The sequence below is a fragment of the Boleophthalmus pectinirostris genome, unplaced genomic scaffold (assembly GCF_026225935.1).
Source record: "Boleophthalmus pectinirostris isolate CB_2022bp ecotype Guang Dong unplaced genomic scaffold, ASM2622593v1 HiC_scaffold_5, whole genome shotgun sequence".
NCBI lineage: Eukaryota > Metazoa > Chordata > Actinopteri > Gobiiformes > Gobiidae > Boleophthalmus > Boleophthalmus pectinirostris.
In genome coordinates, this window is record NW_026571404.1 from 30,445,251 (window position 1) to 30,472,939 (window position 27,689).

At 39.7% G+C, this 27,689-nt stretch overlaps 1 protein-coding gene across 1 annotated transcript in view; it reads left to right on the forward strand.

Moving 5' to 3' along the window:
* lrmda (leucine rich melanocyte differentiation associated) overlaps positions 1-27,689 on the forward strand; it is a 314,989-nt gene that overhangs the window by 254,033 nt on the left and 33,267 nt on the right. Inside the window, exon 6 of the mRNA XM_055162608.1 lies at positions 14,979-15,063. Coding sequence (XP_055018583.1) covers positions 14,979-15,063 — 85 coding nt within the window. The remainder of the gene's footprint in view (positions 1-14,978; positions 15,064-27,689) is intronic.

The window sequence follows — 27,689 nt, forward strand, 5'->3', positions numbered from 1 at the left end:
GAGACAGTGTCTAGGTGCAGTGATACAGGTGTAACAAACAGTGTCTAGTACAGTGATACAGGTGTAACAAACAGTGTCTAGTACAGTGATACAGGTGTAACACAAACAGTGTCTAGTACAGTGATACAGTGATGTAACATGAACAGTGTCTAGTACAGTGATACAGGTGTAACAAACAGTGCCTAGTACAGTGATACAGGTGTAACACACAGTGATACAGGTGTAACACACAGTGACACAGGTGTAACACACAGTGATGCAGGTGTAACAGTGTGACACAGGTGTAACACACAGTGACACAGGTGTAACACACAGTGATACAGGTGTAACACACAGTGATACAGGTGTAACACACAGTGATACAGGTGTAACACACAGTGACACAGTGACACAGGTGTAACACACAGTGATACAGGTGTAACACACAGTGATACAGGTGTAACATACAGTGATACAGGTGTTCAGTTCATACGACACAAAATACATGCGTTTATTGCAGTTCTTATGTGTACTTATATTCAACATTCTACAACTTAGATTCAGTGGACAGCAGTAGTGTAATGAGTAGTGTTCATAGACTGTATACAACATTTGGAAGTCACTGGATTAGTAGTTCAAAGTTAGTACTTTTAATGATTTATAAAACCACCTAATCTAAAACCATGCATGGCTAATTTTTCATAAAAGTCACCTTGCCTTTAGCTGTGATTAGTTGATCACATCAACTCATGTAAAATTACATTTTTAATTATTAATGGTTTACTGTAGTGTGCAGCCTTACCCTACTGAATCATTCACAGAAGTTGCAAGAAGAGCACAGGCAGTACCTTTTTATTGCTTTCTAGAGTTCATTTCAAATGTAACATCTTTATACTGGCAAGTTTTTGAGAATACGTTCTCATTAACCTTAGATTGGTTTAGAATGGTGTTAACTCATCAACAACATACCTAGACTTGTTTTGTTTCATTCACTCATGTTTGAGTAATTCTTTATTACTAGTCTGCCTACATCTCCAAAATACTCCGTTCCAACTTGTGATGTCATGAAGTGATAGTTTTCAAGTTAACAGCTTCCTTTTAGCTTTTGCTCAATAGAGATTGGCAATTCCACGGCTGAAATTATCCAAATGATTCTAGTGAAGGTGTATTGCGTTTAAACACTTGATTACTTCTTTAATTACTATATGACATCACACCGTGGAACAGTGTTTTCTTTCTGAGAGATGAACTCAGCCTGAATACTCAGTATTTGTGTTTTAAACATGCATGAATATAAAAAAACACAACTCCAGGTATGTTTGTGATGATTAAACAACATTATAGAGGAGATCAGACTATAGCGTAATATGGCCCTTTAAGTCCTCCACAGACACGTTTGCTTTGTCTTTCTTACATCTCCACATAGCCCTTTCACAAACACATTGCCAACATCCAGAGACCGTTCTCCCATCACACCCAGAACGCCGTCCATTGTGAGTGCTTTGTTTGCCTGCTGCGGCCCTGTCTGGGTAAATGGAGTAGGCAGAGTGTAATTAGACCTCCGTGCCATAAAGATGACATGGTGTAATGATACAGCTTACAGGCCCGCAGAGGCTTGTGCTAGCACCCGCCGGATCTGCGTCGTTTGCCCTGACTTATGATAGGTGAGGGAGATGACAGTGTTATCATAGAGGCGGCGCGGATCTGGCGGGGAGAGGATGTCGGCTGGAAGGGTGTCAGGGCATTTTTTACTCCTGTTTACTCTGGTGGAATGAAATGCTGGTTTTAATTTCGGAGGTTAGCCCAGCTGATTTGCCATTACAGAAAAGCTTTTGTTTATGTAAATCGGATGGAGTTTTAATGTATGTAAAGGTCGGCAGTGTTTATGTAGTTATCAGAAAAACTTTGTAATTTCACACTCTTTCATCTCGTAACTACATTGCTACTATTGTCATACAAATCATGTTTTCAGACTTTAAAGGTGCACTGTGCTACTTTTCTGGTGGAGGGTTCGCTACTTGTCTCCATGGAGATGTTATTGCTTTGCCTTGAATGTTCCATTTAGCATTTATTCATTATGGGTGTTTCTGTTGCTCAAAAATACAATAATTCCTTCTGTGAATAGGAGCGACTCTTCACAGATCTGAATTGTAATTTAGCCTGCTGTATCCTGCTTATTATAGATTCATATTTTTTTTACTGTGGAACATTCTAGACAAAGCAATAACATTTCCATGATGACAAGTAGGTGGCAGACTCTCCACTAGAAATGTTACACAGTGCACCTTTAAGACTTGTTACTCTTTTAGGACAAAATAATAGAACTGAAAAATTCTGGAGATTATTTTAAGAACACAGTTTAAAAACACTTTCCGGTACATTGACTCCACTTTAGTAATGCCACAAATGCTGAATGTCTCTCCCTCCTCTGCACCAAATCCCTAAATGATCTTTCTGAAAAATACAAGTCTCTACCTATAATAAAATGCCTCAGTAGTTTTTAATACCTATTTATATTTATCTGATTTATTGCATGGATCAACTTGAAGACGCCATACACATTTATATAATTATTTTTTATCAAGTTATAAATGTATGCTGGCATCTGCTTTACCATTTGTAAACCAGGATGTAACACTGGTTGGAATTAGAGATGCACCAATATTGACGTTGATACTTGTCACCCGTAGTGTTCGACTCAAATTGAGTTCGGGATGCTAAAGGTTATAGGGGCGAATTTGGAAACAGGCTCTATATTATGAATAGAATTTTTTTGACGGACAAAACAGCGAAAAAAAACACCAGGATCATGTGTTGCGGGTTAATACGAATAGTTTAAGACCAAAATGACGAGGCTCACTGCCGCAGTTACAGAGAGAGGGACAAGAATATTCCAATGTAAGTCAATGGGAGCCACAGTCAGATGGAGCCGGAAGAGCCACATACAAACTTACTATTTGGAACGCAACGGCCTGTGCGTTAACTATGTCCCTTTATATATACAGTCTATATTTATACTTATTGCACAGTAGATCCAATTGTGTTATGTAACTGTTACTTATCCTTCAAACCACTACTTGAACCACTTCATATGAAAGAAACTTCAAACATTATGAGGTGTTCAAACCCAAAATCAGTCTGTAAATAGTCAGTTAAAAGCCCAGCAAGCGTATCAGCTTAACCGATATCATGGAATCGATACTTATCGATACAAATTTTTCAGTGTCAGTGCCAGTTTTCGATGCTAGAATCAGTATCTGTGCATCCCTAGTTGGCATGCTTGCTGTTAATAGTAGCATGACGGCAAAACTCCACTCTGGCCCTTTTAAAATATTTGCACTGAATAAATATTATGCTAAGAATGTGTTACGTGAGAAATAACCAGTTTATGATGAACTAGTTCTGTTTTTACAGTTTAAAAAAATAAAATAGATCATTCAAGTCTAATCCAGAGGAGTGTCCTTGTGCAATATTCTACACGATGAGCCCGAGCTCACTGTTTATTTAAAATACAGCACACTTTGGCTGCGTTTTGAAGTTGTCTTAAATGTTTCACCGCACCACGTCTGCACCTTCTCCTTTAAGATGCGAGCTGTGCATCTGTCTGCATCTTCCCCCAGAAAAACATCAAGAGATCTCATTATCCCGACACATCTCTCCCCCTCTCCTCCTCTGTTCTCTCCCCATGCCTCCAGTCAAACTTACTTTCCTATCTGCCTGTGATCTGTCTCCCGGAAGCCAACGGAAAAGCCAATCGTCACCGCTGTAACGTCTCGGAGTCAAACGCACTTCACTCTCTTAAAGCATTGCTAAGTAACCTTCAGCCGTGGCTCGTGTGAAGAGCTAATTTGCTTTAAGTTCACGTGTCACTTTTGGTGGCGGTCTCTTCAAATGTCTCAGGGCGTCTAATTGCATAGGAAACACAGGAGACAAGGCGCACTGACAGGCCCGCTGCACAACTCTTCAATTATTTAACATGCTACAGTGAGGAAAACAGGCCTGACGTGAGCCACAGCCCATAATCGCAGCAGATGTGTCACCGTGGAGACTTACCCTGATGTTTGGGAGAGATGAAAATATTTAGTTTTGCAGATTAAATAAGGTAAAAAGTCTGACAAAGATCAGCACACAGGGATCAAAACAGAACATAACTTTATTCTTACTTGTTTGGAGGAGTTCGTAAACATAAAACACAGGTAGTGTTCAAGATATTGGTCAGATGGAAAGTTCGGATATGAAACTTTTACAGCCTAAGATAAAAAAGGATTTACACTATGTATCTCTGTACACCTACAGGTTATTGTCAGCATGTCTTTGGAGGAGTTTGTCTGCTCATATACAATATTATAAACTATAAAACTTTAAATACCAACACTAGAGTCTTAGAAGTAGTGCAAGAAGTCTGACTCCTGCCAAATAAAGGACCACAAAGATGTCTTCTTCCCTGTTCCATGCCAATGAAAAGCCAATTGCATCTTCTTGTTTATTCTCTCTTCTTATCGCAAGCTGAAGATGTCACTGTTTTACCTGCAACTTACATGTGTGAATGAGGCCTTTTTCAATGTAAATACTCCTAACATTTTCCTCCTTTAAAAATAAAGCTTTATTGTCTTATTGTACACGATTGTACTCTTAAGATAGTCTCGTAGTGTGTGCAGATGGAAAGGTCACAGCTGAATGGCTGTGGCCTGGGGCTAATTGTAAGTGTACCTGTAGTACATGATCTCTCCAGTCTGAGTCCCTCATTACACTTGTCCCAGCAGACATCATCCAAAGGTCGAGTGACTTTGAAAGAATCCAGCTCCAAACAAACACAGCCTTATTAGCATCAGAGCTACGGGTGATTAGCATCCAGCAGCTCCGACCTCTGCTCTGTGGTACGGCGGCCATGTTGGCTCTGTGTGCCCGCTCTGTGTGCCCCGAGCCAAAAGCTCTTGTGATCACTGATCATATGATACATTTAGGACCACTGGAGTAGTGCTGCTGGTGAATCATTAAACAGAGCTCAGTGGGCTTGCTGTGCTGCACGGCCAAAGCACTTCCACTGCTCTGCTGTGCCATTACCAGAACAGTCTGAATGTACTACACTAGTGTTTAAACAGGGCTGCTTCCTGCGCCCTCACAGCTCCATTATCAGGGTCAGAGAGGAAAGAAGTGTAGAGTCCCCTGGTAATGCTGCAGAGCTCAACACACTGTTTGTAATATCCTCAGTGCAGATTCTCCTCTGAATGTGAGCGAGGCTCACCCGTCTTCTTCTACTTTGTGTTTGATAACTTAGTTTAAAAATGCACAAGAGTCAAATGCACAGATTCCATCTTTCTCGGAGTTCAGGGAGTCTTTTTCAGCATTTCATCAGTGCCCTAACATGCTGCAAGGCGCTGCAAGCTCCTCTTACTTATTTGTGTTCTCAAAGTGTTGTATTGTTTGTAACCCTGAACTTCACAAGTGTGAGACTCCACTGATCAAATATTCCATCAGTGAGGAACTAAACGTGTCACGCAGACATTAAATGTTGACTCAAATCAGTTCACAAGTTGTGTCTCCTCTGATCTGCGGCGTGATCACAAAGAGGCGGCGGTTTGTACAGACAAGAGCAGAAAAAGTTCCTCGCTCAGACACAAAGAAGAGTTTGATACAGACCCAAAGAGAAAACATATCAAAAGACATTTTTATACATGTCTTTTGTGCGCACAAAAAGCAGAAATGGTGTCAAGAGAAAACAAAACAGAAGGCTTGTTTCTTCCAACAATTGCTTTAAGCTACAAACCTTCCTCTCTCTCTCTCTCCTCTGTGCAGCCCCTCCCCTCCTCCCTCTGCTCCTCGGAGGGGGACAGACCCTCTGTGCGCCCGATGGTCCGGCTAACCCAGCGCTTAGCAACAACATTCCTGTGCCCTCAGTAGCTCCGGCCTCTGGCTCAGCTCTTTGATGTGGCTGTCAGGACACATTTATTTCCTTTTAGCACTTTGTCTGCTTGTCCAGATGTAGAGGAGATAAGAGGCTGCTGTGTACACCGTGCTCTCATTAGATTGTATTAGATTGTATGGTCAGTCTTAAAGAGGAGGTGAGCTGAGGCCAGGGACCAGCTGTGTTCAGATCAGCTGCAGAACACACACTTTAGGCACTTTCACTAGAAACACTCAAGTGACTGACTACTCATGACAGAGACTCATGGGAGTTTATCATTTTTCAACACTTACATTCAACAGTAGTATGGAAGTAGTAGTGTTGTGAGGATACTAAAATTTGGAACTCGATTTCGATGCCAACAAATAGACTCAATGCTCAACACAGATTCTGATACCACAATAAATAAAAACACTTTTTCTTTATGCAATAGAATGTGATTGCAACATTAAATCGCAGTACTTATATTTTTTGTCTTATATCTGTGTAATCCCCCAGTTGTCCAGATGTGTACTGGGTTTATGTGGACTTTTGTTTGATCATTGTAATTCAGTTAAAGTTCATTTCTGTCCTGTGAATGTGACTTTTTTACTATTGATATATACTCACATTAGTATCTAGTTTCAATACTAGTTTTAGTACCTGATTTTCATTATTTTTGACAATTCTAGGATGTAGACTGCCCTTCTGTAATAATCAACTGGATGGGAAGTTGTTTACAGAGAGATGAATAAATGTGATGTTGCTGATTCAATAAAATAAATGAATTATAATATGACAGAAGTTTTAATTCACTTCCTGAAGTTGTCATGTGACTTTCATGTTAACAAATTCAATTTGACCTTGTTTTCACTGAGCTCTGAACAGTAGAATCAATAGAACAATCTGTTGTCTGTAATATGAGAAAGCTTGTTACTGAGAGCTGCTTTATTCATATCTACATCATAAAAATGTGCCATAAGGTGCGAGATAAAGTACATCACAATTTGAATGCTTTAAGCAATTTACAACTGCTTGAATTATGAACATTATTTTAAATATCATAAACCTTCTAACCCTGTAGTTTAGACCTCTACAAAAATAATGTTTATCCGTTAACAACATTAGTTATAAAAATTTTGAACTGAATAATTTTACTAAAACAAAAACTGGAAATGTAATTGTGATCAAAATGCTTGTAGAAAAAAATCACAATTCAAATTTATTATTATTATTTTTTTAATCGAGTGTCACAATACTAACATTTCAAACTCTATTTCAATACTAGAGAATAGACTCGATACTCAATACCGATTCTGATACCACAATGATAACAAAAAACACTCTTTAAAAATTAGAATTTATATATTATATTATATTATATTATATTATATTATATTATATTATATTATATATTATTATATTATATTATATTATATTAGTGGTTCATGGGTGTATGCTTTTTATTTTTTATTTATTTATTTGTTGCTCATGCTGTTATTTGTTGGCATAAATTTAAAGACAACCACAACAAAAAATCTGACATAAATACATATTTCTACCATTATTTGCCTTGTCTTTGCTGCATGAACAAAAGAAACAGGATGAAGATAGATCTTATAAATCTTGCTCCTTTCACAAATCAAAATACATTTCTTTAATAATTGTTCCCCCACCCCAAGTACAGCTCAAGATCATTCTTAAGCTTCAGGAAAGGTTCATTTCTGTTCTGTCAATGTGACTTTTTTTTGTATCGATACTTGCTCAAATGAGTGTCTAGTTTCGACACTAACTTTAGTATCGAACCGTAGTTGATTTCCGATAATTTTCACAACCCTTCGAAAATCATTCAGCTTCTAGTTCTTTGCTAAACTTTTCTGAAGTTTACCAGATTATGTCAACAGCTCTCCTGCCTCGTTCAGATCTCTCCACTCCAGAGACGACTGCTGTGGAGGTGGTGTACTTTCTCTCTCCCCCTTTCTCTCTCCCTTCCCCATCCCTCGCTTCTCTCCGGTGGTTGGAAGTCATAATCACCATTGCCTGTGGGTCTATCAGCCTTTATTCGCATAACAACATGGACAGACAGCGCTGGGGTGATGTATTATCCAGTTGGGGGATCATCTTTCATCGTGACACACAACACAGCTTCTTCTTTTTCTTCTTCTGTGCCCACACCCACAACTCCGCCGTTCTGTACCCATTTCTCTATCCACTTTTTTTTTTTACACAATATCGTTGGTAAAATCTTGTGTAAATTTGTGTTGCATTATCATAAGCGGTGTCCATAACTTTCAGTACACACAGATATGAGAGGAGAGCTCACATATGCCCCCGAGCCTGGCAAATTAAAACAATGCTCAGATTAATGTGGACAGAGGAGAGAGGGAGAGAGGGAGAGAAGGGAGGATGGTGCATAGATGACACAGCAGCACCTCCCTCTGGACAGTGCAGGAAGTGTCACAGGAGAGGTTTGTTTGTATGTTGTGTTGTGAGGGAAGGGAAAACGCTGGTGTGCAGACATTTGGTTTAGAGGTTTAGAATAAAAATACAGTGTCAGTGTCTATTTGGAATGATTTTGGATTTATGAAATGATGGTTTAAAATGAAATACAGAAGATTAAAAGGACATTTTTTGACATGGACATTGAAATCCATTTTGTGTAAGTGCTGTATAAACTTCAACATATTTTTTACTACTTTGATAGGTTGGTAGATTGTAGTAATTTCTTTTTCTTTTTTTTTTATTAAATTGTTTCACATTGTACTATGCAAATACATGCTCACTTACTATAGTAGTGTAGATTAACCAAGCTCATATATTTATTTATTTTACATTTTGCAAAACTCCCTGGATATGTTTCTGTTAAAAATAATAACATAGAAATTTTCTATGTAAAATTACAGTTGTTTTGGAAAAATATAATTTGGTTCCAGAACATAAAATTCATCTTGCTCATAAAAGATGCTTTTTACAGAACCAAAGAAACCACAGAAACATGGCACCCATACACATTTCACCAACATAAACTTAATTACTGTACTGTAGAAGTGTTTATTTTGCTCTGTAATCCAGTATTTCAGTTAAAGCCCCACTGTGTTACATTTTTATCCAAAAATATATAGACAAGCTTTTTATATTATAGGCTTTTAAAATTATTATTATTATTATTATTATTATTATTATTATTATTATTATTATTATTATTATTATTTATTTTTTTAATTTTTTTTGTTTATTTTTTTTAATTTTTATTTATTTTTATTGTATTTAAAAACATAGAAAAACATGTGTCCTTTCCATGAACAAACTTACATCTCTAAAACCTTAATATTTCAGTGTCTCTTCATGGAGATGTTCCAGAGTATAGTTTTAACTGTCTGTTGGTCTGTTGAGTTCATGCAGGTGGTGTGCAATTTCCAGAAAGTTACACATTGTCGCTTTAAGATCGAATTTATGGTTTGTGTTACTACCATTTACAAGGCTGGGGTAGGATTTACTGTTTCGTAGTTTCATCCACATGAAGTATTATTTGACATAATCCCGACCATGCAACACAGACATCCTTTCCTTATATTTGGAATTGTGGAATTTGCAGATTTCCGTACTTACTACCTACTCAATCATCATCGTCTCTTGCCCATGCCTTTGTACAGTGTGCGTGTGGCTCCTGGCTCCCGGCTCCTGGCTCCTGACATGGGGGAGCTGTCTGATGGATGCGGTGTGGTCTGGCTCTCTTCTAATAGTGACCGCACATATGTTGAATGGACTTCTCTTTTTGATCATGTCCCCTCACACTAAGGACAACTAACTGGGAGGTACAGAGACTTTTTTTTTTGGACAGGACAAATTTGACTGGCATCCCATTGCGTTTTTGGACCACGGGGGCGGTCCTGTCCCCATCGTACTCCTCCTTACTCCTCCCCCCTGCCTGCGGGTGGTGCTGTTCTTAACATGGCAACAAGGAAGATTAATTGTTGTCAAGCAGCGGGATGGGTTTGGTTCAAAAAAGGAGAGGAGAGGCCCAGCGCTGTGATCGTTGATGCAGGCATGGAGAGGAGGCATAAGCAGGCAGGGATCACACTTCCTGTCATTAAGAACCAGTCAGATGTGCTCTTCCATTGACAGACTATTGGCACAATGGATAAACTGCGGTCTTGGTCTAGCGGTGCGATGCTAAGCTAGAACGAAGGTACTAAGTAAGGAATAAAAATGGTTGAAGTACTGGAAGATTAGTGATATTAAATTTGACCCATTAGTTAAAGGGCTGTTTGAGGAGGTAACATTATATGATGGGTTAAAGCTCACAAAGCTCCATTTTGCATAATATAGGACCTTTAATATACTGCTGGGGCAAACTTTCAAGAGCAGTGAGCACCCACATTGCAGCTTTGGTGACCCTAACCTGACCTTAGTGCCTAGCTGGAGGACTGGCCTACTGTGCACATTTTAGTCCAATGAGGTATGAAACAAAACTCTAGGTCTGAAAAAAGAACCTAATAACATGTGCACATTTTAGGTTTGTATTGGAAGAAGCCCACACAGACATAGGCAGAAAAAATCCAAACCACTGAAATGTTGTGTTGAAATGTCAAACGTTGATATTGTAAAATTTGGTAATTGGAAATATGCATGTAAAAGGAGAAGAGTACGATATATTGTCAACAGTACTGATATTGTGAGATGCTGTTTCAATATATCGCCAAGAGTATTTTTTTTTTTTTTGTATATTTCGTGACAGCGCTACAGTTTTGTTGCTTGTTTAGAGGAAGGAAACTCATTTATGTGACACAGGCGTGATTTAGCCTTTAAGTTTTTCTGAACTGTATTGAATCCTTTGAAATGTATCGAAGTGAAAGTGCACTCTATCAAGATATGTTAGCGTTTTTCCCCAGACATGTCAGTTTTTTGTGTCCTGTCCTGGGCAGTTTTTTTTAAGTGATGGAACTGTCCAGGTTTTCATGATCTTTCACTGGGGCCATTAAACTGAGCGGCTCTCGTAGGCTCTCTGTGCACTCAGAAGGAGCGAGCAGACACAAACAGTCGGTCAATCTGCAACATGCCGAAGCACAAATGCGCATTTAACAATGACTTGTACAAGAAATTCTCCATTTTCTGGCCCGATTGGAACAAGTGGGAGAACATGTGCACAGGTTGCGAGGTGAGAATAGCTCAATGTCGAGGCCCCACCCCCGGTAAGGTGTCTGGGTTTTCACAAACGGGAATATGGTCACCCTAAGATATGTATCGCACCATGACCTATGTATTGTATCAGCGACTTCTTAATGATATCCAGCCCTACATTCCAAGCATCTGAAATATTCACCGCTTTGAGTTTATAAGCAAGTTTCACGACTTTTAGAGGCCAGAGCAGAATTTTGCCGTCACTAAGAAGCTAACGACACCTAGCATGCTAACAGTGCACCAGTCTTACTTATTTGTCAAATTATAAAAAGATATAGACAGCACACAGGTTTCATTTTGATACTTAGAGCTCCATTTACATCAGGCAAATTTTACTTTGACAAAAAAATCAGGTACAGCAGGTTTAATATTATTATTTTAAAGGTGCACTGTGTGATTTTTTTGGTCGCCAGTTGCTTGTTTCCATGGAGATTGTATTGCTTTGCCTGCATTGTCCCAAAGTATGGCATTAAACTTTTCCAGCTCCATGGAGACAAGCAAGGAGATGCCACCAGGCCAGTTTACAGGTGAGGTCTGTGAAGAGGCGACCCCATGCACAAAATCAGAATGGATGTTTTTAAAGGTATTTTTGAGCAATAAAAACACCCATAATTGAATAAATGCATCTTATATGTTTAATGATATAATCTCCATCTCCAAATTACGCAGTGCAAGTTTAAAGCGGAGCCGTGTACAAATTTGTGCTTACATTCGTTTGTGCTGAATCTACTCTGGAGCAGGTGTGGAAAACAGCACAGGCCACACCACCTTCGTCACAAACAACATTTCTATTAGCGAATATTTCTTCACCAAACGCATGGTCCGGTGGCGGGCGCAGTAAGCTCTCACCACGCGCTTATTTAGCCATTTTTCTCTTGGTGTAATATGAGACACATGCTGTCCAGCCTTAATGCCTTTCAGAGATGCTATCAGGGAGCACATTATGTGATCGTTTTCAATTCACAGCACTCTCTTTGCCCGTGAAGAATATGTTTCCATTTAACAGTGCAGGCCTCGCCATTTCTCAAGGTTATGCATGGCCATGTAGAGGAGCAACAATAAAAGCAGGAAAAATGCGGCTAGCAACCACAGCTAATATGTATTTGTCAGTGGCGTCTCCCACGATGATTAAAGGCCCCGTGGATTCCTTCCTGGAGGAAAAGGAAAGTATTTGTACAAAGGCATCAGATAGGGCTGTGTCATGATAAAGTGCCCGCTCCAGCAGCTAAAAGGCTACCAGGAGGAAGAGGATGTTTTGGACCTTGAGAGGGAGAGAAGAAGAACAACAATGCAACAAACTCTTGACCTGTTTGGGAATGTCTGCTCCCACTCAGACATCATCGCTCGCTCGCAGAATAGAAGGAGCCTTTGTCCTCCAGACTTTAACAGATGGATGGGCAGTGATGAAAATAGTTTCAGATGAGAAATGATTGGCGAGGCTGAATGATAATGGAAACTCTAAAATCTTAAGCACCAGTTTTTGTGATTATGACAAGTTCAGCTAGCCTGATTCATCAGCCGGTTTCACTTCGTCAAAACCGTCTGACCGTGCAGCATTAGAATTCGTTGGCTTAATGGTAGACGGGTACTTTTTGTAATTTAACCAATCACTACTATTTGGTCGTGACATTTGTAATGCACCACTAACAGGGCTAACTGGTATATTAAGCTTTTCTCAAATCCCGTAGGAAGAAGGGCAGAACGTCTTTTCCTTGATAAAATTCACAAAACATTCTCTTTGTTCCTGCTTTAAATGCTCGATCTCGGGAATCGTTGCCAACACAGAATGTATGGCTCTTCCAGGGTTCTTTCAGATCGTCTAGCGTATTCCGATTAATGACTTAGTCGCTGGAGAGAAATGAAATTGAGCGGAGGCACTAGGTGACGCCAGCCTGGCTAAGGTTCAGCTGCTCATTTTGCTAGAACACAATTGAGATGTTTGTGTTTAAGATTTTGGCAAAAATATTCACACTTGTTTTCCCAATTTGGCCATTTTTAGTCTTGAAACAATTTGTATTTTCAACAGGTTAAATGGAGTAGAAAGTAGAAGAGAGCCAACACTTTAACTGTTTTTGTTTTTTGCTATTGAATATGTGTGCTTCATTAATTGTCTGTCATGCATATGTATAGGCAACCTCTCAAATTGGGTTAATTCTTCGGTCTAGTTAATGTCTAAACAATTTGCTGCTGTGTTTGAGTCTGGATCTAGGGATTTACAATAGAAGCTGGTTGTTTGACCTTAAGGCCCTGTTTGAGCTGTGGACAAACAGGGGTTCAGTCAAATAGGAGGAGGAGGAGCAAGGCCATTAACAGCTTTAAAAACAAACAGTAACATTTTTAAATAAATTCAAAAAGAGTGTAATTTAAACTTTAACGGCGGATTGTGTAACTTTTCTGATGTCAAATGCTTTTCTTCATGAAGATGCGTTGTCTGGAATGTCTCATGGTATGCTATTAAACCTTTCTATCTTCATGAAGACCAGACCAAACCAAGTTAGAGGTCAGATCTGTGGAGAGGCAACCCTGCTCACAGTCAGAATGCCTGTTTTTCTAGGCATTTTTGAGCTATAAAACCAGCTGTAATTTAATAAATGTAAGGTAGAGCGGTGTCATATGCATAGAACCCAACCAAAAAGTTACATAGTGCACCTTTAACTTTCTATTTCCAAGGATTCAATCACAATGTTGCTTTAAGACAGAATTTATGGCTTGTATTATTATCATTTACAATCCTGGGGTAGAATTTAGTGTTTTGTAGTTTACTTCAAATCTACATGTCGTATTATTTATAATCTCGACTACACAACACAGACATCCTTCCTTATAATGGCATTTGCAGATTTGTCAACATACTACCTATTCAATCATCCTGAGAGTGAGAGAAGAGGAACAACAATGCAACAAACTCTTGACCTGCTTGATAATGTCTGCTCTGACTCACATTTGTCTCCACGCCGCTGTTTATCAGAGCCCTAAATTCTAGACAGCATTTATGTGACAGGTTGACCCCAGCGCTAGGGCCTACATTGTGCGTGAGTGACGGCTAGCCTTTCGTTGACCAGTGTGTGGGGTCACGGCCGGGTGGGGGTTAGGACCTCTGCTGTGCCACCGTGCCGTTGAGCCGGAGCATCAAAGCAGGAGCGAGCTGGAGGTCCGCACCGTGTGAGGAGTGATAAATCCTCACCTGCCACACACAGACCAGCCCCTGAAACTGCTGAACCAAAAACAAGAGTTCACAGGAGGCGGGGAAGTTTGGGAACAGCAAGTGAAATCAGGAAGTGCTCGAGAATGCTAGTTCTATCTTCGCATGTTTGATTGTTTTTGGCTGTGGATTGGTTGCTATGACATGTAATTGCAGTGTCCAATGAAAATATATTTTTCAAATTATTTTTCACATTTCTTCTGGTCTTTCTTGAGCTCTTTTTTTTTTTTTTACTTTCATTTGATAGGTGATCATCGATTAGTGTTTGTCCTCACGTCTGATTGGTGGCCATCAAACTATATTTCTGCTCTGTTGTGATAGTGGCTAATACTTGTACAAATAATGAATGAAGCTTTTTTTTTCTTTTCAAATGGCACTCATAATAAGCAGTATTTTGATATTGCACAGATGAAGTGACAATGATAATTAAAAATATTCTTTATTGTACTTCAGCATTCTTAAAGGGCCCATATTGCACCATTTTCTGATCTATGTTCCTCATCAAAACATACCTGGAGTTGTGTTTTGTTTCATTCACACATGTTTAACACACAACCCCTGCATACTCCAGCTGAGTTTTTCTCTTAAACAGAAAACATGATGTCATTTTTAAACTCCATGCACCTTCACTAGAATCTTTTGTACAATTTCAGCCTTGCCTCTCACCCTATACGTCTAATGAAACTGTTATCTGGGGCAAAAAATACTGATAGTTTTGTTCTTATCTTGCAGCCATCGAGTGAAGCCTCCCTGGACTGTAACCCTCTGCCCTACACGCCTCTGCCCCGAGGATCCAGAGACGCCAGGAATCACCGAGGTGAGGGGTCACTTCTCAAAACTACACACTATCAGTTATTTCACAAATGATCCCAACCCACAACCCATGATGTATGTATGTAATGTGTGTCTGTAGTCTACTGTATGGATTTCATGTGTAACAGATTCAAACTATTGGTTGTTTTCAGATTTTAAAACATGATGATGTCTATTGATTACACTATACTTCCCATTTTAATATCTAAAAGGTAAATTCACAAATGTTGAACCACATTTTTTTTTTTTTTTTTTATGATCAAATTTTTAGTATTATCATTTGCAGTTATACAGGATACACATTTCATTACATTTAAACCCTGCACCTCCCCCCAAAACCCTCTATTAATGGGCATATACAAAAAAAAATTTAATTATAAATAAATACATACATAGAATATACACACACACGTATATATACACATACATACATATATACAAAAAAAATCCTGGTCATCTATCAGTGACTATGTTCACATGCACACCAAAATTACCTGATTTCTAAACCTTTTAAATGATCAAAATGACTTGCAAACCACACAACTGGATAAGAATAATCAGAGAAACCATGATCAGAAAAAGGTCAGAGGTCAGTTTACGTTTGTATAATCTTTTAGCTCTAAAAATCTGATAATAAGATTTAGAAATATACCTTTTAGCTGCCTCCAAACTCTATTAAATATTATTGGCGTATAGAATGTTGTGATCAATATAAAACCTAGCAATTTTGGGCTGGTTAGTACTAATTATAAAATGATCACTTATAAAATACTTTCTATTCAGCTTTGTTATTTTTTATTTATCACAACACAATTTTTCCTGCATACAATACCAAATTATTATTCCATCAACACATTTTCTCTTAAAACTCAAACTTGGGCTGCACTTTTTACAGTATAGAAAATACATTACGCAACATAATACAATATACAGTGTACATTTCCGTGTGTTTATGTAGTTGCTTTTGCTTGTATCAGGTGATTGGAGTTGTCAGTGCTTCTAAATGGCAGTGCAGATGAACCCTGTCGCTCCTGTCATAATTTATTGACTAAAACAGTGAAAGGTTAAGTCGGGCTTTCCTCAATAAGCTCCTCTTTGTGTTGTTTCCTTCATAACAACTGTTCCGGACACATCCATCTCTGCTCCTGTCTCTGCTGATGCTAAACACATGGAGGACTGATCACTGCTGGAGATATTGACTATATTAATGTTTGAAGCGCTTTAGGAGCTTAAAAGCCTCTGTACTTGATTTTTACGCTCTTAAAAACGTATATAAAACAGAACGTGTCCATTTAAAACAGTTTGAAGTGATCCAAACTTGTTTTCATACTGTCCTATTATGTTTATCAGCTCTTAGTTTTCCTGTCACAGTAATCCTAACAGCAACTAGCATGCTAACATATATGATAAAAATGCTTCATAATTAAATGCAGATTACATACAGTGGTCTCATTTTGATATTCCTTTTAGAATACTGCAAGTCAGTATTTTGAATGTAGTAGTATATATATAAATGGGCATAGTGAACCTGTTACCCACCGCGTTCCAAATAGGAAGTGAGCATGGGGGCGCTTCCAGCTCCACTGACTCTAGCCCAAATTGACTTTACAGAAATGATTGCCCCCGCTCTCTGTAACTGCAGTGAGCCTCCTCAATTTGGTCTTAAAATTTTTGTATTAATCTACATGATTCTGGTCTTTTTATTTCACAATTTTGTAGGTAAATAAATTATTCTTCCTTGGCTTCAAATTTGCTCCTGTAACTGCTAGCCTCATGAGCTTCATCTGACTGGAGCTGAACGCTACAGGTCACATTCCCTCAGTCCTTTATACTGACTATGGTAGTAACCAAAGCAACAGAGTATAAAGTTTTACCCCTTCATACAACAATCACAAGGCCTCATCACTCCATAAGAGTGTATCTAAATAGACCTGTGGACAGTATGTGGACATAAGTTAGAAGTGGGTGCATTTAAGGGTGAGCGGGTGTCACGTGAAATGTCTTCCCTCCTATACAACTATGTGCGTCCGCCTCTCATTCAATTTGTTATTTTTATGATGCAGCGCTGGGGCCTTAGATAACAGAGCTCTCATCTTCGCCCTTCCACTCCTCTTCATGTCCCGTACTCCGGCGTTTTATGTTCTTCAAACCTCCACTTGTGATTCTCAGAGGGGGGAGTAGAGCTGGTGGCAAAATCACAGCTAAAACAAAGAAAATGTTTGTCATGGCGATTGCAAACAGTGCTTCTGGGGTGAGTTTAGGATATGAACAAGTGCAGTGGAACAGTATGGTGCACGGTGGGTTAGTGTTCAATACAGCAGAGTTTTTCATGGTGAACTTGGCAATTTGTGATGCTTTTGGAGTCAACAGTGAAGGAAAGTAAGACAAAAACATTTGATATTTACTTACAAAGACAATCGCTATTCTGTTTTGTATGTTTTGTTCCTTTATCTGAGAATATCTTCATTCATTATTAGTAAAATGAGGTGTTTTCAGACTTCCTTGAATTTTTCTAGCTAAAATCTGACACTTGTTCATGTTTGAACATTATTTAGTATCTTGTCTTCTCTATTTGATATAATAAGAAAGTGAACTTATACTTTTTGTTATTTAGTAATAAGATATTATGTATGTAGAGCATTCATTTTACATTTACAATGTATTTATTTTACATTTTTAAGAAACAGGTACATTCATTTTTGTATTGAAACCTGCAGATTAGGTGAAAACTGCAATTTTCTGAGCACCAAAATGCAGGTTTACTTAAATCTGCATGAATCAAAAACTTTTTATTGCAATCTGTGAACAATGAAACTCTTGTCATATATCCAGTGTATCTGAAACACTGGACTCCTCAGTTCTCCAAAAACCACCTCCCTGTAGCACTCTTACCCAGTGCACATGCCCCCTCCCCGTCACCTGTGCATCCGCCCCAAAGCTGCAGTGTCAAAGGTAATTACAAGCACCAGGAGCTCCCAGAGGAGGGGCAGTCCTGTCAGGTCACTGCCCAGACATAGAGTTGCGTCCAAGGACACGACTGTAGGACAAGCACCTATCAGAGGCACACAATGAAGTACAGCCATTCTGCTCAGATGGGCCGCAGATAGACACGAGTGAAGGCAAGAGAGGAGGGAGACAACAGGAGGCGGAGGTGAGGGGACATCTGTAAGTGAGCTACAATGGAGTACTGTGGCAGGAGTGGACTGTGCAGAGGCCTGGGGAGCATCAGCCTGTCACCTCCACTCTGTGTGAGTGTGTGTTTGTCTGTGTGTATGTCTGTGTGTATGTATGTGTGAGACATGCACTCTACATATAGTTGTGTCTTCATGAACACTGGCCTTCAGCACGCATTTAGCCTGCACACTCTCACTACAGCCCTGTCTCACACACATGTTTAGCCTGCACACACACAGCCCTGTCTCACTGAGCACAACACTGTGTTATTTATTAGCGCTGTCACCGCGGCTCTGATGCCTCTGAAGAGCGACTTCTTATAGATCTAATTATACCGCTCCACGTGCGCCCATGATTGATATATTGTGCTGCATGCACAGGATGTTAATGAAAAGTTTAGTGTGTGTGTATAAAGAGTAAAGAGTCCATCCACAGTGAGCGGACCATCCCTCAGCGCTGACAGCTCCAAATGAAAGAGCTGTTGTTGTACTCTCCTGCAGTGTGCAGAGACGTGCTACAGTACCAGCCCTGGTGTTTCATCTTGTGTTTCTGGGCCTGCTTCCAGCTACTTTGTATGTATGTAACTTAAATGTGCACAACTGTTATTAGACTCCCAGAGGAAGGCAGGTTTCAAAGCGCTCCTTGCTGATGACACCCAGGGGGCGCCGCACATTTGTTTGCCAGTTTACTTTCATTACATGTGGGCTGATCCGCACTGCGACTCAGGCTGCAGCCAAAATGGAGCAGTGGGAACACATCCAAAGTAAGAGTAAACTGTTTTACAGTCGCTGCACAACAAATAAACAAACATCTGGAAGCGTTCAGAGCGGCCCATTAGAAGGGCCCTGGGCTCTGCCAAAAAGGGCTAAATGATGAGGAATGGGCTGTCGAGAGGCTGCTGGAGACAGCACAGGCCAGATGACTGAGCTGTGGGTGCTAAGCACTGGCTTTTAGAGCTCAGCTGGGCTCACAGACAGCTCCACCTGCTGCCCCCCTTCCCCCTCTCCCTCACACCCTCCTGCAGCAGACATCTGCACCAACATGAGTAATGGACCTCTACAGGACTCTGGGCTCAAACTTAGCTCTGTCATTATGAAGCTGTGACTGATGACTTCATGTTCATCACACCACGCTCCTATTAACCTCAGAGGGAGAGGGACAAACTTCTCATATAGCAGCCCCTACTGTTTAATGTACAGACTAACAACTGTGTCACCACTATGTCAAACATGCCCCATCATCACACAGCACAAAACAATAACTTTATAGTTTTGATTTCGGAAAAGTACAACTCTCTCTCTGATCTCCCAGTTTCACACACAGGCCTGTATTTCCCATGCACACATTAAAGGTGCACTGTTTCAAACTCACCTCTGCCTTTTATCATCCTCCTTTCTCCATCCCAGCGCCCACAGCACATTAGTATCACATGGCGTTCCGGACAGTGCTCCTTTATCCCACGCAGCATATGTTTCTGTGCTTGTTCTCCGGCTTGTCCTGCTCATCCTTCAGCCTGTTTGATGTCACTCTATATGTGCGCTGAAAGGGCCCATCCAGCGGGCGCTAATCCTCCAGGCGCTACAGGGAGACTTCTGAAGGCCTGAGAAGAGACAGAGGAGCTTTGACGTTGAACATTGGACATGTACGTGCTCTGCTCCGCTTTTCACTCACTCCGTAATGACTTTAGCAGCACGATGTGTCCCCTGATAAACATCATTCTAAACTCAAAGCCTGACTCTGGCCTCCATTCAGCTCAAATCAGCGATCTCTGCTTCTTTTTTTCTTTTTTTTTTTTTTTCTGGACCAGATGATGACTCGCCGGAGAGCTGGTCTTTGTAAAACTTTGAAATGAAGCAAATTCCTGACATGTGCCAAGAGGATGAAGAAATATTACTATGGAGATGATTTACACGTTCCCCCCAGTGTGTTGACTGATCTAGCACTCACTTCAATGAGGTGTACTGAGAAAAGACAGAAGTACAGGGAGGTATTTAGCTCTGTGAATTTTTTTTCCAGTGAAACCGCATCACGCTCTTGTTCTTCCGGACGCCATGCCAGGGTCGGACTTGAGAAGCTGTCCTGAGATGAGTTCCTTGGGGTCAGACTGTAATTGCCATGTCTGATATACAGCGATCGTATAAATCTGCAAACAGCTACAAGATCCAAACCAGGAGAAATGGGGTGTCTGTGAAGCCAGTTTTCTTTCTGGACTGATAAGAGCTGATTAGACTATTACTAAACCAGGATTAAATTAATGTCCAGCTGTTTGGCACTGGAGAAGTTCAGCTATATATCTAAAGGAAAACTTGAGGACTTTAAAGGTCCTATATTATGCAAAATTTACTATTGTGAACTTTATGTCATGTTAGAATGTAGTTTTATCTTCAAAAACATACCTGGAGTTGCATTATGTTTCATTCACACATGTTTGGGTGTACCTGCGTTATTATTCAGTCTACATCTCCAAAGCTCAAAATACTCTCTTCCACCTTGTGATGTCATGTAGTGCTAGATTTCAAGTTTGCTCCTTTTACCTTTAGTGCAGTAGAGACTGGCAATTCCAGGGCTGAAATTATCCATATTATTCTAGTGAAAGTGTATGGTCAAAAAGGTTAAAAACACAATTGAGCACTTCCTGTATTATAATAATAATGGATCAGTTATATATAATGCTTTTCTGGACACTTAAAGACACTTTACATATCATTATTCATTCACTCCATATCCAGTGGTGGTAAACTACTATTGTAGCCATAGCTGCCCTGGAGCAGACTGAGTGAAGTGAGGCTACCAATCTGCGCAATCAGCCCCTCCAACTACCCCCAACACTCATGCACACACCACTTTCATACTAGGCAATGTGGGTGAAGTGCCTTGCCTAAGGACAGAGCGACCCACTGGGGCACCTGATTTTCCCAGTGTTCTCCCATCCAAGTACTAACCAGGCCCGGACTTCCTTAGCTTCTGAGATCTGATGGGGTCAGGCTTTGACAGGCCGCACATTGACCATAACAGCAAACATATATAGTACTCTGACTCTTCCCTCATCAAAAACCTACTTGGAGTTCTTTTTAGTTTTTTTTTCATTGATGCATATTTAAGATGTCCAGATTCAAAATCAAACTGGTATGTCATCTTGTGGTCATCCACAGCATTAGCAGCTATTGTTACTCTTAGTTCCATTATTTATATTGTCTTACTAAATATCCAAAAGAAAAAGCAACAAACACTCAACCTGTTCACTTTTTTTTTAAGTTTCAGCAAAATGATGCTGTTCCATCACCCAAAACCCATTTCAAAACTTTGTAAGCCTCTAAAATTTGACCCTAGACTAGCATATACCCCTGAACTATGCCTCATATTATCATATTTCTCTATACCAGCTGAACCTGTATTTAATCATTATAAGGCAACGGACTGCACCCGATTTCTATAACGTAAAAATAGCTTTATCCCAGTACATACAGTATACAGTATGTTGTAAAAGCAGCTGCAAGTTTTTATTGGCAGTAAACCTGAAAGTAACACTGGTGTGCGTGCATGCTAGTTGTTGTTAGCATTGGCGTGATGTCCACACTCCATTCTGGTGTCTGGAAGTTGTGAAACGTGCTTATAAACTCATCAGGGTGAATAATTAGGATGGTAGGAATGCAGGTTTGTACCACTTCAAACAGTGAAAATCTGGTACAGTGCCTTTAAAACATTTACAAGATCCTAGACTTTAAAATTCTCATTATAGATTTCACAATTTGATTAAAATGTGGAACAACATCTCATCTATAGCTTCGTCATCAACTATTTAAATGGCCCATATCACGCTATTTTCTGATCTATGTTATGTTTCCTCCAAAAAAAAAAACCCCACCTGGAGTTATGTTTTGTTTCATTCACACATTTGACATGAAAAACCTGCATATTTAGACTGAGTTCTTCTCTCAAACTGAAAACACTTCATCTTATGATGTCATGTAGTAATACAGGAAGTGCTCCACTGCATTTTTAAACACCGTACACCTTCACTTGAATCATTTAGTTCATTTCAGCCATGAAATTGCCTTTCTCCACTTAACAAAAGATAAAATGCTAACTGTTAACTTGAAAACTACTACTACATGACATCACAAGGTGGAACAGAGCATTTTGAGCTTTGGACATGTAGAGAGACTAATAATTAATAATACAGGCTTACACAAACATGTGTGAATGAAACAAAACACAACTCCAGGTATGTTTCTGATGAGGTAACAACATTCTAACATTGCTTAAAGAACACCACACTCTACAAGATTTTTCGATCTTAAACAATTTTTAAACATGTGACAAACAGTGCACACCACAGACACGAGGAGAATCTTATGAGAGTTTTAAACTCTGATCACAAAGATTGTAGCAGGATATGGCTGCGCTCCACAGGCTATAAAGTTGTGGGCGCACTCATGTCAGCTGTTTCCTGTCCACAGTAAAACTACTCGCTTTGAGTGTTCAAAAGATCAGAGCACTGCACTTCTAGTTTAGATACAAGTCAAAGCTGTGTTATTATAAGGGGTGTGCAAAAATATCAAAATATCGGTATATCCTATCATTTAATGTGATGATATAGTATCGATATTATGGGCTGTTGTATCAATATCGCCAAGAGTATTTTTTGGTATATTTGACTAAATTATTTTGTTACAGTGCTACAGTTTTGTTGCTTGTTTAGAGGAAGGAAACTTTTATGCGACACATTTGACATTTCCACTGTTTTGAGGATTATAATAGGTGTGTTTCATATTCACTTTGCACAAGAAGTGGTTTGACAAAGACTTTTAGTATCACAGCCATCATTTAGCCATTATTTTTATTAAACCATATCAAATCGATTTGAAATATATCGTGTCGAATCAAAAATGCACTGTATCAATATATGTATCGTATTGTGGCCTGTGTATCAAGGTATGTATCGTGTTGGCCACTTCTTGATGATATCTGGCTCTAGTTATTATTATTTATGAAATGTGGTGCAAAATGTCAGATACATGACTTTTAATGCCCAGAAGGCTGTCAATAAAGTACACAGGAAGTACAGTCAGTATCACTAATCAGCAGCTTCACCTCGATCTGTGCGCTGCGTGGATGTAACAGACATTCGTGAGGAACTACTCTCACCTTTTTACTTTCAAAGAACACTTCAAACTGGATTCATAGTGCTGTTTTGTGGACTGGGTGTCATTATTTACGGAGGAGAAATTCCATGAATTATGTGGATGAGATGCTGCAGTTTAACTTTTTAACTTTACGAGAGGTGAGTAATGAAGTCGCCTCATGATTTTTGCTGTTTCCTGAGTTTGCATCTTGCATCTCTATGTCCGTCACTCCGTCTATCCCCGACGCTCTGTTTTATTGGCTGTTACCGTAGAATTGCTGATGCTGATTGCTGATGTTTGGAGCTTACGATATATGACACCACACATGAGGAGCACAGCGGCTTCAAAATCACTTCAAAATCTGACCCATAACTTGGCCTGGTGGCGTTACTTGTCTCCGTGTCGATAGAAAAGGCCGTGGAACATTCAGGCAAAGCCATATTAATCATCATGGAGACAAGCAGTTGGCGAACCCTCCACCAGAAGTTACGCAATGCACCTTTAAAGCTCACAGAAATCCATTTTGTGTAACATGGGACCTTTAGCTCTTTCAAATAAGTCAAAACAAAATGGCCAAACTTTCCCTGGTTGCATATTCCCCCATCATATATACTGCTCTGGTGTGGGGACAGGCTCTATTTCCTTTATCGCAGTCTGATGATGTGGTATTATTGGTGAGCAGAGTGGATTGGCCCAACAACATGAATATCCATTAGTGAGGCCCTATGGAGATGGATGAGGGGAGCGAGGACACAGCGGAGCGGGCCTGCTATTCTTCACCACACCTCCGCTCTGATGATAGCTCCTCTCTCATGGCCCTGTGACTCTGGCCTCGGCATTCACCCCCGTGCTTCCGGAAAAACTGGACAGGACTTGCGTAAATGCCATAACTTCCTTGACTCCGTGATAGCCTGACATTAATCTCGAAGGATATTTTTTGTGTCAGAGGAGTGTTTAGGAAATGTATACAGTATCTGATCTATGTTATAATGTTGCTTCCTCATCGTAAACATACCTGGAGTTATGTTTTGTTTCATTCACGCATGTTTGACACACAAATCCTGCAAATTTACACTGAATTCTTCTCTCAAACTGAAAACGCTTCCACATTTCCACATTGAGATGTCATACAGGAAGTGCTCCACTGCATTTTTAAACTCCATACACCTTCACGAGAATCATTTGAATTGCTCTCTACTGAACTAAAGGGTAAAAGCAGCTGTTCATTTCAAAACTAAAGCTTCATTATATCACAAGTTGGAACAGAGAATTTTGAGCTTTGCAGCTAAAGACAGACTAATAATAAAGGGTTATTCAAACATGTAACTTGAAACATGAGTTATATTTTTGATGAGGTAACATGACATGAATTATATTTTGTATACCTGTATATACATTTTTTTTTAAGGAAAATGCATAATAATCTTATTCCACACCTGTATCACTGTTTCCATTTGAAATTGTTTTTGGTTGGTTGTTAGATTTTTATGCCAGATGCTTATCCCTTCTTAATGCATTACTGTGATTGGAGGGTGAATGACTTTTTAACTGTGCCTGTGTTTTTCATATCAGGTCAGTGACTTTGGGTTTTTCTCAAGTTTTCAATTTCCACGATCCTGTTTTATAAAATTTGGAAGTAATTATACCTTACCTCTGGAAATCTACCAAGGTGAGGACACGTTTATAGAAAAAAAAAACATTAGGTTTGGTTGTCATAAATGTTGAAGCATGATTAGTAATGTCATAGTGGGAATTAAAGATTATACAAAATTGTCTCTTGTGAGGTTTAAGTCATGTTAGAATGTTGTTACCTCATCAAAAACATAGCTGGAGTTGTGTTTTGTTTCATTCACACATATTTGATAATCTTGCAGTAAGTTACACTGAAACAAATCACTGTATCACCACCTCCACACTGTAACGCAAAAGTGCCTGAAACACAAGTCACATGACTAGACTGGCATCACGTCAGCACAACGTCACGTGGGTGGTAAAAACAAGGAAATGGAGCACCATGTCTGAAGTTGCAGCAGCTGATTTCAATCTGAGGAAGATGGCAAGTGTGAAAGTAGTAAGTAGTTTTAGCTACACTGTTTCCCGTTTGTCTATGGTTTGTTCCGCAATAGCGTCATATGACTGATGTCATGAACCCAGCAAGTCAGGAAGACGCAAGTCAGCAGTGGTCCAATAAGAACGACTGGTAACTGAGCTCCAGTGTATCAACGTTTTCAGGTGTCCACACAGTGCCGAATCAGATCTGTACTCAGATGAATTCGTGGGAGCTGGCGGCACCAGATCGTTCCATCTCTGGAGCCGTTTTCCATCAAATTAGTGTGGGCAAACACTGCATATGCAACAAAAACAACTCGAATATGAACTATTGTGGATGGGGCCTTACTCTGTCTACATTTCCAAAGCTCAAAATGCACTGTTCCAGCTTGTGATGTCATGAAGTGGTAGTTTTCAAGTTAACAGCTCTTTTTACCTTTAATTCAGAGAGTGGCAATTCCGGGGTTGAAATTAACTAAATGATTCTAGTGAAGGTGTATGGAGTTTAAAAACACAATGGAGTGCTTCATGTATTACTACATGACATCAAAAGGTGGAACAAATAGGCAGGATTTTTGTGTTAAACATGTGTGAATGAAACAAAACACAACTGCAGATACTGTATGTTTGTGATGAGGAAACAACATTATAACATAGATCAGAAAATAGCTCAATCTGGGCTCTTTAAATACAAATAGCACATTGTAATTTTGGTTTACAGTGGAATCTCTCACTGTCCAACCCACTGACCAAAATAGCATGTGAATGTTTGCTTAAGCATTGTTACAACCTATAAAGCAATGACACTTCAAAATGAACAGCGGAAAAGGGAATTCTAAATAGTTCCGAAATAACTCTTTCTGAATAAAATATGACACAAGCCTTTCTTCGTGACATATTCCATTTTAATGAGAGACTTTTTCCAGACAAGTAACAAATGCTCCCAATTTGTTTGTGAAGGCTGGGATTTATTATCATGTCAGCGTGCAGCTCTGGCTTCCCCTGCAAACTCCTCATACACTTTTATTTAACGCAAGTATTCGTTTACTGTAACAAGCATTTCTGAACTATAAATTTAACTGATTCATACTGGGAAACATCTGCATCCATCACTCCTGAAATATGATTATTACACACTATGAAGTATTTTCTCAACAGCAGGAAAATATGCAGGCTCTTAAATCTCAGCAGTCCGTGACTATTTCGGACAACCTGGCGTAATTTATGATTGAGCAAACTCCATTGGACTGCAGGCTTATTAAGGCCTGAGAGCTCTAGTCTGAGAGAATTTGGCAGGCAGTTCTTAATGTGTCAGTGAGGTTCGGACAAGGACGAGAAACTGTGCCAAACAATCCCAGCCCATTTGGAAGAACATACTAGCTCTGGACCTTGGTCTGCTTCCCGCTCGCTCTGGTCATACTCACGGAAGTCCATAAATCACGCAAAGTAGAGAGGTCAACGCTTGAATCAGCTCCGAGTCGGCCGATTGCTAACTATTATTCATCCCCCACCGGTTTTGATTTGTGGCCCGCGTGCATGACAAGCGAGATGCAAGTATGGTTCTTTCAATCTTTCTTTTCGTTTTTTTTATAATTTTTTATTTTTATTTTTTTGGAAAGTTGTCACGCATTCCAAAGGTGCATTTCCATCATGGTAATTTAGGATGAGGGTGCCAGATGGTTTTGGATATTTTTACAGCACGATGGATGCCGGGTCCAGCGCATTTCTTCTGTGTCAGTAGCCCTTGAAACAAATTGCTTGGCTAGTCGGTACCCTTCACGCTGACAAATGACCACCAGCTCACTGCCAGATGCTGGACAACTTGTCATGCTAAAGGGGATAGTATTGGACCACGCAAAATCCTTGTTGCGCTGTAATTATTGTATATTAGCATACCTGTTAGGATAGGGGCTACACACTGTCTCCTATGTGTACAAGTTACAATCGCAAATCCTGTATTTGTCTTATTCCTTTACTCCGAACCATACGTCTTAATCAAGCTGCTTTTAATAAATGATGTTTTGAGTAGGCTGTAGATTGTAATTCCGGAGTAACTGATCTCGCACGCTGTAATCACTCAAGATGAAAACATGCCTTAATGCTAGTCTGGTTAATGGCTCCAACAAATTAGATTCCAATTCACTCGTGGGCTAGTTTATCATGGCGCTGACAACACATTTTGCATGGGCTTAACAGCTGCGCTACATCACCCCAGCTCTCCGCCAGGGCAAGATCGTAACTTAGCCATACACGCAGTAGAGGCACTCATTTGCGGTGAAAA